The sequence below is a fragment of the Diadema setosum genome, chromosome 4 (assembly GCF_964275005.1).
Source record: "Diadema setosum chromosome 4, eeDiaSeto1, whole genome shotgun sequence".
Lineage (NCBI taxonomy): Eukaryota > Metazoa > Echinodermata > Echinoidea > Diadematoida > Diadematidae > Diadema > Diadema setosum.
This window is the reverse complement of record NC_092688.1, coordinates 1,797,408-1,817,080: the sequence shown is the minus strand read 5'-3', so window position 1 is coordinate 1,817,080 and position 19,673 is coordinate 1,797,408. Positions and strand designations below refer to the sequence as shown.

The 19,673-nt window shown below is 40.8% G+C and overlaps 1 protein-coding gene across 1 annotated transcript in view; it reads right to left on the bottom strand.

Moving 5' to 3' along the window:
* Positions 1–19,673, bottom strand: part of LOC140227512 (pre-mRNA-processing-splicing factor 8) — a 47,120-nt gene that overhangs the window by 14,962 nt on the left and 12,485 nt on the right. Inside the window, exons 13-30 of the mRNA XM_072307912.1 lie at positions 18,887–19,021; positions 17,863–18,072; positions 16,555–16,671; positions 14,014–14,220; positions 13,270–13,433; positions 12,441–12,567; positions 11,764–11,956; positions 10,771–10,958; positions 10,129–10,293; positions 9,548–9,621; positions 8,746–8,892; positions 7,409–7,619; positions 6,585–6,701; positions 5,159–5,406; positions 3,796–3,975; positions 3,180–3,315; positions 2,566–2,735; positions 2,052–2,181 (exon numbers count right to left, since the gene is read on the bottom strand). Of these exons, the coding sequence (XP_072164013.1) occupies positions 2,052–2,181; positions 2,566–2,735; positions 3,180–3,315; positions 3,796–3,975; positions 5,159–5,406; positions 6,585–6,701; positions 7,409–7,619; positions 8,746–8,892; positions 9,548–9,621; positions 10,129–10,293; positions 10,771–10,958; positions 11,764–11,956; positions 12,441–12,567; positions 13,270–13,433; positions 14,014–14,220; positions 16,555–16,671; positions 17,863–18,072; positions 18,887–19,021 (2,919 nt within the window). The remainder of the gene's footprint in view (positions 1–2,051; positions 2,182–2,565; positions 2,736–3,179; positions 3,316–3,795; positions 3,976–5,158; positions 5,407–6,584; positions 6,702–7,408; positions 7,620–8,745; positions 8,893–9,547; positions 9,622–10,128; positions 10,294–10,770; positions 10,959–11,763; positions 11,957–12,440; positions 12,568–13,269; positions 13,434–14,013; positions 14,221–16,554; positions 16,672–17,862; positions 18,073–18,886; positions 19,022–19,673) is intronic.

Sequence of the window (19,673 nt, the reverse complement as noted above, 5' to 3'; positions counted from 1 at the left end):
CTTAGTTTCCTTTGGACCATAATTTGTAGGGTAATCATTGTAAAAAATGTATTTACTTCTTGTGCTTGCCTCTCATATCACAGACATCAGTGTATTCATCCAATATTTCATGGATATGTTCATAAACCAAAGCAATAATTACTACAAAAAACAAACTAGAAATGTCGCTATGGCGACTGATGCCTCCGCCATAATGCATGATTCTCCCAATAGGCGTATAGTACAATGTCTTCACAATGTGTGATCCATGACAGTTTCACATAACTGGCAAAATATTGAAATGACATGTTTGTCAGAAATGTCTTGAACTGGGTTTGCTATAATTTTCTAAGAGTGCAGGTACACATATTTGGGGAATTTGGGGAAGTTTATGCATTGAGTAATTTCCAAGGTATGAAGAAAGAGTGCGATGATGGTACAAAATAGATTTTGTGTGTGTGTGTGTGGGTGTGTGGTTTTTTTTTTTTTTTTTTTTTTTTTTTGGGGGGGGGGGGGGGCATTGAAACCTGGCCTTTGACCCTTAACCTTTGACCTTCTGGCTGGAAATTTCCCGGAGAATCTATATTAGGTAATGCATGTATTAAGTTTTGAAACTAATAATACAAGCATTGCATATACTAGTATATGAGGGAAATAGTAAAATTTTTAGTTGACCTTGACCTTTGACCCCTGACTATTGACCCATGACCCCTAAATTCCCTAGATAATCCCTGCCAGACAGTACATGCATATGTACCAAATTCCACGAAGATACATTGAACCATTTGCAAGAAAAGTGATATTGCAACATTTTCACCTAACCTTTGACCTTTTGACCTTTGACCTTATGACATGAAACTCTCTCTGGAGAATCTTTACGCAGTAGTACATGTTCACACCAAGTTTCAAGAAAATACCTTTGGGCATTGCATAGATATGGGGGAAATTGCAACATTTGTAGCATTTGACCTTGACCTTTTGACCTTTGACCTCTTGCCAATGTCACTAAAATCTACTCAACTAATTGTCCCATCATACATCATCCTTGGATTAAGTTTGGTGAAAGCTGCTTCATCCAGTTTTGAGTTATCACGTAAACAGATAAATTTTAGGATTTGACCTTGATCTTTGACCTTTGACCTCTGTCCGATTTCACTGAAAAACTATTCAAGTAATTGTCCCATCATACATCATCCTCCAACAAAGTTTGGTGAAATTTGCTCCATCCAGTCTTGAGTTATCGCGTAAACGGATACAATTTCATGATTTGACCTTGACCTTTGACCTTTGACCTTTAGCCGATTTCACCCGAAATCTAATCAAATAATTGCCCCATCATACTTCATACTTGGACCAAGTTTGGTAAAATTCCAGTGAATATTACTCAAGTTATTGCGTAAACGAAAGCGGACGGACGTACGGACGTACGTACGGACGCACGTACGGACGTACGTACGGATGTACGTACGGACGTACGTACGGACGGACGGACAACCCGAAAACATAATGCCTCCGGCACCACTTCGTGGCGGAGGCATAAAAATTAATCATGATTATTTTGGGGGTTTTCTTTCTCATGTACACAACACGTGTATGCTTAAAGATATTTTAGTAACATTCTTTTTGTATACTCTGTCTTGACTGACATAAATTAAATCAAATGTCCATCTTTATTCTTTGCTTTAGAGGGGACTTGTCCTCTTTATCATGAACGTAGAAAAAATGGTACATTTCCCTCCTCAGACGTACTCTCATCTACATGGACATGAAGAACAGGAAGAAAAGAACAAAAGTTACATCTGATCAAAGATATGTATGTTATGTAGCAATTAGGTAAGTAAAGGAGATAGATAGATAAATAGATAGATAAGAAAGATTGACAGATAGATAGTAAGATAGATAAGATAGATAGATAGATATTTAGATAGATAGATAGATAGATAGATAGATAGATAGATAGATAGATATTTAGATAGATAGATAGATAGATAGATCAACAGATAGATAGATAGATAGATAGGAAGATAAATAAGAAGATAGAAAGAGGCAGACACTAGAGACAGATTACTTACATTGGCTCTGTTGATGGTGGGGGACCACCAGAGGGTGAAGCGTCTGTTAGGGATCTGGTTGAGACCAGACCGCTGGGCATTGGTCAGCTTCTTGTATTTCATGGACTCTTCAAAACCACTGGCCTTCTCCCTGCATGGATGGAAATCATAGATTACGGTAAAAAGTCATTCCAAGCAAATGTTTAGTGACTTGCACCAACTGATGGACAGATGTACTTGAAAAATGTCTGTCTTGCAATATTTCTCTTTCTACAAGCACACTCACTCAGAGGAATGGTGCCATTTTGACATCCATTTGCCATCCAAGGCTACTGAATGTAGAGGTGTAAATTTACAAAATTTCTGTTCATAAACAAAAAAGCAAATAAACAAAACAAGCAAACCTACTGGACAAAGAAAGACATTGAAAAAAGAGGAAGGTAAAAAGTCGACTATTTTTTTGAAGCAAAATGAATGAACAAACAGTTCTATAAGACATCACAGTCGAATGCGAAGTGTGAAAGTCTGAGCTCACCAGAACAAACCCTCCCATGTAGGGAAGTATGTTCCCTTGAAGAGAGTATGCTCCAAGATTCCTTCCACCCCTCCCAGGGCCTGGATCATGTCCGTCCGGTAGTTGTTGAGGTTCCACAGCTTGCCGTCATGGCGCTGGTGGGTCCACCAGAAGGGGTTCTGCTTCAGCACCTGGCAATGATGAGCATTGGATTGGGATGGGGGATACAGATGGTTAAATTTGTTCCGATAAGGCACAGGTAATATTGGCTACTCCAATACGAGCCAATACTCATGTCATCACTTCATTCATTACATCCACATAGTTGATGTAATGAAGATTTGACACCTCACAACATGATAAGTTTATCTTATTATATCTCACAAATCCATGAGCACACAATGCTTACAAATGGCTTTCATTTATCAACAGTGAGGGGGTCAGTACTTGATTGTATATCATAGCTAGGGTCCTTTACGGGTGCACCAAATACATAAATGCTCAGTGGCAATACTTAGACTTATCACACGCTATACATGATACTGCCCTTCTATGCATGATATTTTTCCTAGGATGTGGTACGCAAGATTCACTCAGTGGGTCATAGGAGAGGTGGAGGAGTCAACTCTACCTACCTGGTACTGTTTGAAGTCAGTCCTGACTCGCCAGCCCTTGTCGTAGGCCAGGGTGTGTCTGTCCTTCTGGAAGAGAGTGTTGATGCGGGGGATTCCCCTGTCCCACGAATCCTCAAGGTCTTCAAGTGTCAGACGTCTACAGATGAACACATCAAAGAGGATACAGTTATTTAGGTTTATTGTACCCTGACTTCATCACTGGTCATATACATCTATTCCTTTAAACAAGTATTCAAGAATTCCTCCACACCACATAACATTCAAGTTGAAAGAGGGTTCACTGTTAGGGCTTACCTGCACTAATTATTATGTAAATTTATACCAATACGCAATAAAAATCATACCCTTCATCGAATACATATATTTATGTTAATGAAGAGCAATCTGTCAATCACTTGCAAAAGAAACAATTCAAAGCATGAACTCATTGATTTTTGGAAAAAAAAAATACGTTTCGTCATTCATGGTGATAGGAAAATCCTTCACAAATAACTCTTCGCACAATTGTAAGCTTGAAATCTCACAGATCATATCAACTTTCTAACCATGTCCATGAAAACATGCAATCTCTTGTCTGACGAAAAAAACGTAAATGACATGTAGGCTTCTCTCTCACCTGTTTTGTGCATTGGCTTCCTGCCTCTTTAGGGCGTACTCCGCCCAGACTCTCTGCGAGTCGATAAACTCACTCTCCCACGGCTGGATGTAGCGGTACAAGTTTGGGATCAGCTGGTCCTCGTCGTGGCTCATTCCAGACCGGAAGTGGGTGATGCCGACGTCGGTCTGTTTCGACCACCTGGACAGGTTAGAAATTGGGTACTTGAAATTTTCTTTCATTTTCAGCTATTTTTGAAGGTTTTCACAAATTACATTCGTGATGTACATCTACAGATTATACAATACAAACAAAAATCTAAAAATCTTGTGTCTGCAAATTGAACTATACCTATGATGAAATCTACAGAATGCACTTCAATCTGTCTGGAGTATGTGACATTCACATTTGAATGTCAAGATGATGTGCAAGGGAACCTACAGAAAAACATGGATATTAAAGACTCTCAAAACTCACTGCCAATGCTGTGTGAACATGCTTACAAACCTGTGCATATATAATACCAGATATTTCAACGTTTAAGCAATGTTTGAGCATTTCTATCCCAAAATCTTTTCTACTGGTCACTATATATAACAAACAATCTTGCAGAAGAGCATTCCCCCTCCAAGCTGAAGTCTGGCACAGAACACACACACACTTAGCTGGAAGAGCTAGTATTAAACGCTTCTCTAATATGACTATACACATGAATAAATATGTGGTCATCACAACTGTCTCAGTTTTTAAACCAGGATGGCATGGGTAGAGGGTGATTCCTTACCATCCAACGATGCATGGACTGAATATCGTTTTAGCATTGCATCGAACAGTACACAGCATCAAGTAGGCTGGGACTGTAGATACCTGCCAATGCACAATGAATACAGCTTATGACACTAGTAAATGGTGTACATGCATTACCATATGTGAACGTTCATGACCATAGAGACAGCATGTGCCTGAAGACCAAACTAAATACATGAAGCTTGGTCTCATTTTTTTTTCTGAAGTTTCAAGGAAAATACACAACAAATATACAATAACTGGAGAGAGGAAATCTGAGTATGATCAAAATGAACTGAACAGAGGAAATAGCTGAAGAATTATGGAGTGCTGTCTAAGGAGCAAGACACTCTTCACATCAGGTCTTGCAGAGTAACAATGATACCCAAGTGCACATTTAGGCAAAAAAAAAAAAAAAAAATCATGCACGACTAGCATATTTTCCTTCCATAGTGTGCACCCAGAAAAAGTGTTTCCTATAAGCAAAAGAGGGAAAAAGGCTTCTTTTGATTTCATGTATTTGAAGATCTTTCATCGCAATTGCTTTTTCTTGGAGGCAGGGAGGGTGAATAGTGTGGTGGAGTACAAGGTAAGGTACCTGAGATCAGATTGCGGGATGAGGACATGCCCCATGGACAGCATGCCCAGTCCACCCAGCTCCTTGGGGGTGTAGAAGACCACCGGTGGGAAGCGGCTGGGCATCTTGGAGTTGAGACCAATCTTGATACGGGTCTGGATCTTGTTCTCACACTTGACCAGTAGGTCTAGGAGCTCCTGAGTGTTGACCACCGCCTCTCGGAAGTAGGTCATCAGACCGATCAGGGCCGTGTTCCACTTGTTCACGATCTGTATACCGAGAGCGAAAGTGAGATGAGGCAAATGGTTACAGTGTTTGCAAACAAACAATCAACAACAGGATCAATCTTGAGAAATCAAAGCTGGTAAATCTGAGAACATCGTGTGACTCTCTCTCTGGCAGTTGCACTGTTACGAAAACTCAGACAGTGATAATGAACAGTAACAGTACATACTGCATAGATTCATCAAATACCAGTCAGTGACAGGCTGAACACATGAATATGTGATAGCGATCTGTTCGTAATGTTCTTCTGAGGATGCATCAGTGTAGGGGATGCTCCACCATGGGAGGATATTTTAGTATAACATATAATGGAGGAGGCAAGCAGCATGTAATTAGGTTAGGGCATCCATACACTGGGCTTGGAACCTCTCAATACCATTTCAAACCCTTCAGATTGATCATATATGCCTTTGTGCCTCCTCCTCCACCTCACTGGTTATCAAGCATACAATGTAACTACAGGGGTCACTCATAAAATAATGATTTCATAAGTAACCATGATGGACTACCATGCAGTCATCTTAAGACTATGATAATTTGAACAGTATGCATTCTTTATATTTTTTTTTTCCTTAATGCATGCCTTAAGTCAATAGGCTAATAATAACTTTCATTGATCTATGTATTGACTTCCTTGAATTTCTACTTCATATCAAAGGTGTAGACTTGTCTGACGTACTACTCTGTTACTCACCAATGAGGCACATTTGAATGTTTCAGCTGTTTTACCAGGATGGCATGGGTAGAGGGCGGCCCCTCACCATCCAACGATGCATGGACTGAATGTTGTTTTAGCATTGCATCGAACAGTACACAGCATCAAGTAGGCTGGGACTGTAGATACCTGCAAATGCACTTCTATTTTTTATCACTATCTATCTATCTATCTCTATCTATCTATCTATTTATCTATCTATCTATCTATCTATCTATCTATCTATCTATCTATCTATCTATCTATCTATCTATCTATCTATCTATCTATCTATCTATCTATCTATCTATCTATCTATTCTGTTCATTTATGCAACCATAAGAAGTCAAGCACCTCTGAGAACCATACTAACTTCTTGCCTTCTGTGGTATGTGTTTTCAACAGAAATTAAGAGACTGGATAAGAAATGGTTCCTGGAGTAAATTCTAATGGTTACCACGTCCTTACCTTGGTGAAAGTGGTGGAGCCAGAAGCCATGAGGATCTGCCTCACTCTGTTGTGGAATCTCTGCAGAGATTCATCGTCGACTCGAAGGAAGCACTGAGCTGTCCTCTCCTTGGTCACCTGATAGAGAGGAGAGGATCACCTGACTTGATCAGTTTAATTCTTTGCATTGATGCATTTCCACATTATATTCCATAGCTAGCATCAAATGTCGATCTGTTAGAATCTTGTACAGTGGGAATGAATCCTCTCAACAAAGGCTGAATGCTACTGAATAACTTCATCTCCGTATTGCTATGTTGCATAAAATGTAAATGCATGTCACAGCACCCTGGGAGGATTACGAGAAGTATTTGTAGATGAATCTATGTCATGCTGTCTTATTGTGTATGTAGTATTGTGATATGGTTGCATCAAACTACCTTCCAGGCTTTCATAGATTCGTGTATGTGTGTGTTAAGTCCTTTACATTTTTCTCAGTTATAGAACAATCTGATTTATGAGTGTTTGTGCTGAACTCAACTGCACTCTGTTCAAGAAAAGAATCTCTAATGTGTGTGTGAGGTGGAGGAATGAAATACATGTGAACAAGAAAACAATGGAAAGAGCGGATTGTATCAACTTTAAGAGGGTTTACAAATGATTAAATTGGGTCAAAAATCATGTCTCTCATTATGGAAAAATGCTCAATACTACAAGCGTCACACGAATGTCAGCGGTTTTCAGGAGTTTTGAAGGCAGGCGAGGAAATTACAGAGCTTGGAAATAGACTATACATCATAGGTATTACAAAGAAAGGAAATGTGAGAAAGGGAGACCAAGCCAACCTCATTCTGCAGGTTCCAGATGCCATCCTTGTGTGTGAACTCATCACTGGTGGTACGACACTTTGGCAGGATCCGGCACTCGAAGCCACTCATGTTGAAGAGCAGGTTGGGGTTGTCCTTGCTGTAGGCTGACACAAAGCTCTGTTCCCACATGAAGGTGGTGATGGAGCGAGGTAGACGGTTCTTCATGTCCCAGAACACTGCACGCCCACTTCACAAGGCAAACATGAACCGGGGAATATAAACATACAATAAAACATTGGAAATGTTTGTTTTGGTTTGCCCTTTTTGGCAAATGAAACAAGTAATTTGAGAATATTTACTTAACCTCTACAGTTTCATCAGGAATTAATATACTGCAAAAATCAAGAGCATTATTTATACATGCACTCATAACTGAAGTGTACATTCTTCTAGGAACAACATACCAGTACTCCAACTAACAACATACAAACACTATCTCCACTCATAAACATATTCACAATAGCAAAACTAACTTATGGTAATCCGAACAGTAATTAATTCTTGCACTGCTGACTAGGAATTTCCACCAGCTGGGTAAACTATTGCATTGTGCAAAGTGTGGTGATATCACTTATGACATATAGTGTCTATGTACAACAAAATCACTACACATAGCACTACACTGGATGATGTAAAAGTCTGAGTAATGAACAGCAGCAGACACTGACACTGACACTGAATAGTCAAAGATACAGACACTGAACAGCACCAGACACAGACACAATACAACACCAGACACAGGCACTGAACAACACTAAACATAGACATTACACAGCACCAAACAACAGAACTTGTACAGCACTAGGAAAGCCAATGTGGATTTGAATATAATTGTATCTGCTAAGAATCCAGGAGAGAGAAGGTTGCAAAGTCCTCCTCAATCCAACGATGCTATTCACAGACTTGGGTTTGATCTTGCATTGTTACGAACAGACTTGGGTTTGATCTTGCATTGTTACGAACAGGTCACAGCACGGAGGAATAGCTATGCCTACAGATACCAATGCTGTTTTCTTCTAATTGCCCCAACAGTAAAGAACCAGCATTATTCTAAACTAAACATGAGAAAATCTGGAAATCATGATAATAAGACATTTTACCTAACTTAGTAAGTAAGCATTTATGAACTGACATTTGTTGTGTGGAATACTGACTGCAAAGGATGAATATAACAATAACCACTCATTGCAATAATAGATGTTGAAAAAACAGCAATCTGTACTTTAACTCTTAATAACATTCTGCCCCCTTAGGTATCATTCAGAGCAAAGGAAACAAAGTGAAGGCTATTTTGAGATGGAGTTCCCACTTACAGGTTGACATCATGCTTCATGAGTCTCATCCTGGCGTCCCTCGGCCAACACTTCTTGTTGTTGTAGCCCACGATGTTCTCATTGTTAGGGTCTGGGTGCTCCGTCAGGTAACGCTGGATCAGGTCGCGGGCCTCCTCAGCAGTGAACCTGTATCAGTCAAACAGCAGTGCGTCAGATCATAACTCTAGTGTTAATTAGGTAGAAGCCACATCATAATGCACCATCAAGTTTCCAATCACATCCTCGGGGAACGTCTCAGGATGGCATTCAATGTCAGCATTAGAAGTAGGAAATTTCATCTTCATCATCTATACACTGGGCATTAATGGTTACTCGATCCACTAGGTAATAATCTAGAACCAATCATCTAAGTACCAATAGCATGCTACATGTTAATGCATACAATTTACAAACATATTTGGAGTTATGTAACATGGGTTTTGTCTATACTCCAGCTGCAATTCACGAGAGAATTTTAGCGTGATTGGAAGTGGACAAGATTCAAAGTCACTATGAGATATAGGAGGTAAATCTCTCATGAGGTGGATCTATTAAAACAAAGGAAAGAACATCAAAGTGATAATGAGTTCATGATAACACAGTCTACTACAGCAAAGTAGGGCTTTACCTATGTTCCACCTTTGCGGAGAAATTGAAACCTTAAAGAAATTAATGTAGGTGAAAGTTTGACTAGTGAATGCAAGATACCATTCAAAGCTGAATGTACTTTGCAAGCAATCTATCGTGAACATGCCATTTTCTGTTTTCTAGGACGGAGATAGAGAGTATAGGAGATGCTTACCTGAAGAAGATATGGACCCTGTCAATGTAGCGTGAGTAAAGTCTGATGGGATGGCTGGTCTCTGTCACTACATCCTGTCAGAGGAAAGCAAGAATGAAACAACTTTATGATACATTCTTCTCTTGCCAGCTTGGAGTGCACACTATGAGCAGATACCACATCCCTACATAAGCTGAATGATCATGGCTCATTTGTGTGTGTGATGTTTCAGTAATAATAGACTTTATGTCCTTGCGTCAGGTCAATTTATGTACACTAAAGGACCTAATCTGCTTGACAGATTTTGGTTGACACAGGCACACTAACGCAAAACTCCACAAATGCAGGCAGTACAGCTAGAAATCCTGTCTTCAAAATCTTGATTCAAAACAGTATCTTTACGGGGATAGTTTTGTTACAAGAAAGCAGGAAATGCTTCTTATACAAAAGAATTATTTACTACTATTCTCAGCAACAAGAACGAACATATGAATTCAAACTGGAAAAATTTCTAGAGGAGATGTGATGCAAGAAAGGAATGACATTTCAAATTCAACCACGAGACTCGATGTCAGCCGATCATCAGGTCTTGGACTTCATACCTGGAACTGGAGGAAGTCATTAGGCATCTGTGGAGGTCCAGCCATCTCGCTGGCCCTGTGCAGGCCCAGGACCAACAGATCTAGGACCAGGCCATAGTACTGGACAATGAAGGAGGCAAACTGCAGACCTCGGATGATTCCATAGGAGTTGGTGTGGTTCATGTCCTGTGGGTGTGAGGATGATGAAAAAAGGGAGATATGGCTTTGGATATATATTTGGCTTTATACCATGCAGTTGTGAGATGATGTCTACAAAACAGGAAATCATCATTGATAAAATCATTGCAAAAACAACCATCAATTTATCAAAAATTTAGTGTACTTGGGTACAAACTTTAATCAAGGGATATCACTAGCATGGATTTGAGGAACCATGGACTGTTCAACAAATCTACGGTGAGATAGTGGTATATCTCATTTTTGGGTGTAAGTGAAGCTCTCAAACACAGAACTGACAACCACAGATTTGCATGGTTTGTATCAAGCATTACAATCATGGGGCACAAGCTTGACTGTTCAGCAATTTGTGACAGATGAAACATTATGATTACGATCTCCTACCTTCAGTCAGTTAGATGAGAAAATATCAAAATGAAAGAGAGAGATATTGCTCTTGGCAATGATGAGAGGAGAACAACTCACTTTGTAGTTGATGACCACATTGTTTTTGGCCGTCATGTAGTCAGCGATGTTGTGGTCAACAATGAGACGCAGCAGACGATTGAGCAGCGTCAAATCGATCTTCTCGTAGAGCTTCTCAAAGCGGGACTCCATCATCACATTGCACTCACCCTCCGACGTATCCCACACGTCCTGCAAGTTGTTGATACCTGAGCAGAAACACGGAACATTGACAAACATTTCTCGAGACTTGATCCATAGTGTACTTTCACATAGACTTCTTGCTTTCAGGACAACACAGTGAGCCTCATTTTCTGCTGTCTGCAGTTCAAAGTAGTTACATCAAAAGATCTGTGACATATATTCAAGTGTGTATCTGAACCACATTAACTATACACAGAGCTCACTTACATTGAAGAACATCTCCAATTTCCATATCAGAGATACAAATTAACATTATCATAAAATTTCTTCCAGTGCCATCTCCTCTCAATACAGATGACATCACACATTTATGTGATAATATGACAATGTCTCAGTTTTTTAACCAGGATGGTATGGGTAGGGGATGATTCCTTACCATCCAACGATGCATGGACTGAATATCATTCTAGCATTGCATCGAACAGTACACAGCATCGAGTCGGCTGGGACTGTAGATACCTGCCAATGCATTATATTTATTGCTCACAAGCTGATATACATCTGTGACTGCTATGGCCCCAAATGTTTTCCTTCTGGTGTACATTATCAAAGTAACTGTCTAGATATATATATCATGCCTGGCATGATTTTTTTGACTGCACATGATTTGTAGTAACGCTTGTCTATTGCGTAAGGAGCAGCACAAACACAAATAACACTACCTGACTTTGATAGATTATCTTTAATATAATTGGGGGATATCAAAATGAAAGCATCATGTGAAAGCTGCACCATGTTTCTACACTGTCATCTCCTTCACACTTCACTCCAATTTCCACAAGAGTAAATCTCACTGCCCCCAGAACTCACCCTGGCACCATTTGTAGACCAGCAGTGGCGGTGGCTCAGTGTCTGCCGGCTTGATCCACGGCGGGAAGAGTCTTCTCTTGTCGGCCTCGTACCACAGGTACTGGTCAAGGTAGGCATCGGTGATCTTCTCCAGGGGCTCGACATCGTAGACTGGGATGAGGTGGCTGTAGAGGTCCATAAACTCTATTCCAACCTGAGGAGGGGCAGGGAGGGGGAGAGTTGGACAACTGTCGTTACAGAGGTTACATTGTGATGTCACATGGCTTATCAGAAAATATGTGATTATAGAGCAAGAGCTGCATCTGTCAGCTGATGTTTTAGCCACAGTGATTCTGGCCACTTACACCCTTGTAAATTATGCACAACTAATCTGCAGTTTAGACAGGAGAAATATTTCAAAAATATGGCATAAGGCTATCCCTGGCATAAACAGAAACTGATGTCTACAAATTGCATAACACACTTTTTTTTCATCCACAAGCTTGTCAAGCACAATGTATGTAAATTTTCTTGTCTGCAGTCATTCATTTTCTGAATTACACCTTGCATGACTGTGTAAACCCACAGGTTCTTGTTGACGTTGTTAGTGTGTCAGGGGGTGCTCTAGACATTGTAAAACATTGTTGGGTTATAAAGGGTTAAATGTGCAATGTATAAATGGTGATCCCGATACTGACCTCTTTGAAGGCACGCTGTGTGAGGAGATGACGCTTGATCCTACTGAGAGCCTCGTGGGGGTTGTCATAGGCCTGTTCTATCAGACCCAGCTCCTCCCTCTGAGACTGGTTCAGACGACTCTTGACACTGCCATAACACAGACGAACATAACATGTTATATCTTAACACCTACAGGACACTAACACTAACACATGTTACACTTTAACCATGTCCGGACTCAAACACAAACATATGAGATGAGACTCTATTGATGTTATTCACACTCATAATCAAGCATATTGTATCTTCACACCAGCAGAAAATCAACACACAAACACTATCATACAACCCGATTGATAATATTAATTACAAGAAATCATTCTTACATAGTGCATATCACAAATATACATTCAAATCTCTATGAACACAATGGAGGAAAATAGCAAGAAAGGAAAAACAGATTTAAGGGATAGAAGAAGAGACAAGGTGAGATAAAATGAGAAAAAAAAACTTTGACAATCAGCACATAAAATATACACCTTTCAAAAAAAATTGAAGAAATGCAGTTGCAAAAAACTTTCAAAATCCCTTCCAGAAGCAAAGAGAGGGACAAATTACCCAAATTTCTGACATACTTGTTCTTATCTGACACAAGAATGTAGAAAATGCAACAACTTTTGGTACACTCCAGAGGAGCATACACACAAGACATGCAAATGTTAAACCCATTTGCATGTTTAACCCATTTAGGACAAGCCGATTTTGCTGGAACACATATTTCCCACTGAAACCTATGTGAGTATACTCAGGACTACGTCTTCCGATGAGTTGACTGATGGCAGCTCTTACCTGTAGGCTTCCTTCAGTCTCTCCAAAGCCAGGATGAGTAGCTTGGTGTCATGCTTGTAGGAGAGGGGAGGGAAGGGGATCGGGGAGAAACGACGACTCTCAAGCCAGTGAACTGTGGTGGTGTAGATGGCAACCGCCTCCTCAGCTGTGATGTATGGTCCGTCCTGTGGTTACCACAGAAACAGGATGATAGGTAGGGAATACGTACGAGAGTGTTTAGAAATGATGGGGGAGAATGTTCAGAATTATGATGGGAAATAAAATATCGACAATACTTGAAGCATATACATTGTAGTATTCCATAGTGTTCATGTAAAGTCCTATGATGACAGGAACCATGCAAATTTGTGATATTTGGGAAGGTGTTATACACTGGAGATGAAAATGTAACCAAATTAGTGCGATCGCGTGCTCACTCCATTTGAGGACTGTCCCACTGATGAAACACTGTGCTTGCATCTTTCTCTGAAGAACAGATTTCTATCGATTTCATGAGAAATGACTGTAGATAGCAATGAAAGTCACATGTACGCAAGGATGAGATGTAAAGAATTGTGTTTAGCAACACTTTGGGTGTTCAGAAGATAAAGAGGAAATGTGTCCTTGCAAACTTTTAGAAGACATTTATGAGGAGAGATACATCCTGACACATTTTTAACATTAATCCATAACATCATTAGAATAGCAAATAGAAATGGAAAGACAGGATCAGCATTCAAGGAAAGCCTCAACTCCATCCCTCACCTTCAGGTAGTTGTGCTGCCTCTCCTGCTCTGCCTTGAGGTACAGCCTTGTCAGCCGACCAAGGTTCTTCTTACAGACAGTCTTGTCCACCGTGGCCCCACGCCGAATCCTCTCCCGGTTGTAGTGGGCTGTGTTGGTCCACCAGTCTGCCTTGGACTTGACAAACCTCAGGATCATGTTCTCTATGGGAGTGGGCAGCCCTGGTACCTGTCGAACACGAAAGAAAAGCTGGCTTATCAACTCCAGATCAATATATATATACATATGCTTCAGGTGATGAAAATCAATTACTGTTACAAGCTGCATCAGTAATTTCTGTCACTAATTTCTTCAATTGAAAGTCACATTGAAGCTTATCACTCAATATCATGAAGTACTTTTCAAATAAGCTGTACGTGGTTGGCAACTGTACTGTACACATCAGGTTGATCTGGGGAGAACTACCATGACACATCCGCATGAAGTAATATGTTTTGAGCTCTACATACATGTCTTATCTGAATAAATGTGACAGACTTACTGAACAGGAAAGCTCCTTTTACACTTTCACGGATTGCATCACGGATGACCACGGATCGTCGGTCCGGGATCATCCGTACTATTTCCGGCATGACCGTGTTGACTTCGTAAAGTCATCCGACATTATCCTTGATCATCCGGCATGTCCGCTGAAAAAAATCCGTATTCCTTCCTTGTAGGCACCGGCTACTCCGTTTTGCCTCCGTGAAGACATCGGAACGTCCGTATCAGCATCGGCTCCATCCGGGATGAGAAATTCGTGTGTTTTGCCAATACAACCTCAGAAAGTCAATGAAATTTGCTCACATCTTCACCCATCAGTACAGCCAATCGAATCCTCTAGTAGGTTTCTATCGCATGAGAAGCTTCAGTGACCCACACACATCTTCCTGCTGTTTTTTTTTTTTGTCTTTTGATTTGTCTTAGTTTGCTTTGCTTTGTTAATGTTATTATGTTCCCGCAAAATGAGATTTTGCAACAAAGAGATATGCCTTTATGATGTCGACAAGCAGATGCGTAATTAGTAATCTGCTGTAGATTTTCTGGTGTGCTTGTTACATATTACTTAGCTCTGGAAGCATGTCGCGCCCCCCCCCCCCCCCCAAAAAAAAAATAAAGTATCAAAAGCAAAAGCAAATGTAATGTGTCAACTTTTTGGGGATATCCGTGTAAAGACCGCGAAGGAACCCAGTTGCATCCGTGCTCTTCCTTGTTAGCTCCGTATCGTTTCCGCTGTGGTCCGCGTTCATTCCTTGTCTGTCCGTGTAGGCACCGTACTTGTCCTTGTAGCTTCCGTACTTGTCCGTGTAGACACCCAGCTGGGACCGTATTCACACCGGCATTGAAAGGAAAATCGATATTTTGCATGCCGGAACACCACGGCTGACGATCCGTGGTCATCCGTGAAGCAATCCGTGGAAGTGTAAAAGGGGCTTTACTTGTAGGCACCGGCTATTCCGTGTTGCCTCCGTACTGATTCCGGGACAATCCGTGAAGACATCGGCACGCCTGTATTAGCATCGGCTCCATCCGGGATGAGAAATTCGTGTATTTTGCCAATACAAGCTCATAAAGTCCATGGAATTTGCTCACATCTTCCCCCATCAGTACAGCCAGCGACCCCTCATACTGTTCGAATAAAAAATTCTGAGAAGCTTCAGTGACCCACACACATTTCTTTGATGGTTTTGTGTGTGTGTGTGTGTGTGTGTGTTTTCATTTGCTTTGCTTTGTTTATGTCGTGATGTTCCCGCAAAATGAGAGTTTGCAAGAAGAGATTTGCCTGATGTCGACAAGCCCAGGCGTATGTAGGCTGCTGTAGATTTTCTGGTGTGCTTGTTATCAGCTCTGGAGGCATGTTGCCAGAGAATGATAAAGTATCAAAAGCAAAAGTAAATGTCATCTGTCAACATTTTAGGGACATCCGTGTAAAAACCATGAAGGGACTTAGTTGCATCCGTGCTCTTCCTTGATATCCATGTTAGCTCCGTATCGTTTCCGCTGTGGTCCGCGTTCGTTCCTTGTCTGTCCGTGTATGCACCGTACTTGTCCGTGTAGACACCCAGTTGGGATCGTATTCACACCGGCATTGAGAGGAAAATCGATATTTTGCATGCCGGAACACCACGGATGACGATCCGTGGTCATCCGTGAAGCAATCCGTGAAAGTGTAAAAGGGGCTTAAGGGACTATGACTGTAGTCTCAATGACACTATCTGTGCTTCTTTTCAAGCATCTATTATCAACAAGGAGGGATTTACTGGTCATGTCTTCTGAAGAAGATTTGGAAGAGACATGGGCTTGAGAAGAGCAGGCTAGGTTTAGATTTGTGGTGTCAAGCCTTAGGTGTTCAGTGTCAGGTGTCAAGCATCCTGTGTCAGGTATTACAGTGTCTGGTGTTGCAAAAAGGATTACAAGACATGGGCTTAGAGAAGGGTAAACTACATGTTAGTTGTTAAGCATCAGATGTCAGGTGTAAAGTGTCCAGTGTTATGTGTCAAGTGTTGCACTGTAAAACCCTACCTTCCATGGGATGTTGGCCTTCCAGCACCTCCAGGCCTCACTGAGGTGCTGTAGGATGGTCCTAGCCTTGTTCTGCTTGATTCCCTCTGGCATCATGTCAATGATGTCGTGCATCACCTGTTCATATGAATAAATGGGTGTAAAGTCATGTTAAGAAAGGTGTCAGAAGTAAGTGGGACTAGGAGGGGGAAACTACACTTCTTTCTCCTGTCTGCAGAAATTGATTTGTTCAGTAATCCTTTCCTGTAAAACATGATGTATCCGCGGCATGAATTTTTCGCGAATTGGAGCCGACGGCCTTTTTTGCAGCATGAAATTTTCGCGAACTGCCACTGGCATTCAATGCATAGAGTGTATAAAAGAACGTTCGCGTACACCTTAATTTTGCGGATCTTCGCGCTCGCGAAATTAAAATGCACGCAAACATTCCTCGCTTTACAGTATATCATTGTGTACTGCTATGTAAAATGACACATTTTATTTAATTTCTTTTTTTTTTTAATAGAGCATTTACCAACCTGTACCTGGCCCAGGTACTGTAAAAGTGGTTTCTTTTGTGGTGGTTTTATTTTCGCGATTTTCGCGTTTTGAGGTTACACCGCAAATTTAACATCACGTGAAAATGTTTTGAAAAGTCGTGCGAAATTAACCACACGAGGAAATGTTTTGAATTCACCGCTTGTTACATCGCTGTTGCGCACACAAGAAAATTCCGCGCATTGCTGGTATTGATGGTCAACACACACACAGATTTTACTGACCGCGAATTTAAACACACGCGAAAAAGTCGGCACCAATGGAAACTGCAAAAGTATCTGTATGCGAAAGAAACCACTTTTACAGTACAAGAATTATGGCTTTATTCCATCACCATGAATAACAAAAAACAAAGAGAAACCACCAAAAATGAGGCATGAAGTTCATAAAAACAAACAAACAAAGGCAAAATCTATAATTATGAACATGCCAAGTAATACTAGTTTCCTCAGCACACATACAAATCAAAGACATGTGATAATGTGGCAGGATATGACTACTTTGAAAACATTTTCAACCCAGTTGGAACCTTTCGTCCAGACATCAATTATGCAACATAATCAATTTTCCTTTTTGTCCATGGGCCTCAATCACAAGCTCTTCTCCCAAAAGTTCACTGACATGGACTGAACACACAGAGAATGCTCTACTTGTATTAGGTGACTGGTCTGAAATAAAATAACCAAACCACACTGAACTAACAAGGTTTGTTCATTCTAACATGTTACAAGTTACAAATAATGCAAGCTAAAGAAACCACATCTGTCTCACCGATGCACGCAGCTCCAGGTCATAGTGACTCTCCACTCTCTGCTTGGTCACTGTCTTGGTCACACCCTTAGAGTGTCGTCCTTCAAACTGCCTGGAGAGGAGGTTGCCAAGCCATCGCTCCAGCAGCGGTGTCACGCCTCTCATGAAGAAGACCCAGACCCGCCAGCCAGGGGCCCAGCACCCACAGCCTGGTCCCTTGCCCACAGGACCCTGGGACAATGTAAAACAGAAAGAAATTATTTACCATTTTGATAATCCTCCAGGTGGCCACAAATATTGTTTTAGCTTAATTCTTCAATGCATTTGACAGCAATGTCAGGTAAACTTCTCACTTGGGTGTCAAAATGTGGAAGTCCCACACAGAGACCCTTTTGATGCAAAACTAGCAGTTAGACATGTTTTTTAAGGTACAATATTGAGAATATCTTGTCCAACATGTACCTGGTAACAGTATGTATTATGAAGGCACTGCAAGTTGTATGTGACCACTAGATGACTAGGTTGTAGGTGACCACTAGACATAATTCTCCCTTTCGTGATACAATGAACCGAGCAAAACAAGTACATACCTTTAATACAAACAGTAATGCTGACATTACAGTTGTCCGCAGTCCATATCCAACCAAGGAGAGACAATGTCAACTTTACCACTAGTACCTGTTAAAATTATTCACTCTCCTCTACCAAAATTGCCAAATTTACATAAATCTGCTTCTTACAAGCCTGCAAGATTTACATGCTGTACTGCCAACTAATTTTGCCAACTACTACAGAGTTAAGGATGTACCACAGCAGGGCCCTGTTGCACAAAACTATGACAACTTTACAATTAATGGGAATGTTGCCATCAATGGTTAACTAACACACCATCATCATTGCATGGCCAATAAAACCCAAGATATCACTGATGATCAGCACTGACAGCAGAGTTACAGTTACAAAAAGGTACCTTTAGAGAGTTTTATGCCACAGGGTCCAGGTTTCTTGCAACAAATGCAAATGCAGCCTCTAACTGTCTACTCACCGTGTTGAACCTGTAGTAGATAACATGCTTGAGGTCCTTGCACATCCTGATCTGTCTCATCAGCTTGTACTTATAGCGGTACATTCCAGTCAGCTGGCCAACATGGGCAAAGATGTACTGTATGCCATCTGCCAGCTGTATGTCAGACATAAACATAATACATCATTACACTTGGTTACAGTGACACATGGGCAAAGATGCACTGTAAGCCATCTACCAGCTGTATGTTGGACATGAACATAATATTAAGTGAACTGTTACATTAAGTTTATAGTAACATATTGGCAAAGATGTACTGCATGCCATCCACCAGCTGTATGTCAGACAAATGAAATAAACCATTACAGTTGATAACAATGATAAGTGGGCAAAGATATAGTGTAAGCCATCTGCCAGTTGCATGAGGACACAAACATTAACCCTTACAGTTGGTTACAGAGACACTGATGCATAACAATAGATAGATTAATGCTATTACAATGAGCTCTTGTCCGAGTCTGTCTTTTTCATGGTAGTATCAATGGCATGGCAGAAAGCATTGCAGTCGTGTGAGAGGGTCTTATGTTACCGCTCAATACGACAATGACACTATGTATACAATGTACAAATATAACTGCATTTGTGCTGAAAGCAAAAACATCATCAAGCTGCGTGATTGTACACAATACATTAGACTGGAATTATCTATTAAAAAGTTTACAGTATGTAGAGATCAACACAATATTAATGGATTTATATCTAGTGGCCAGCCTCTTTCTCAGTTGAAGTCATCTTTATGTGTCTGGCC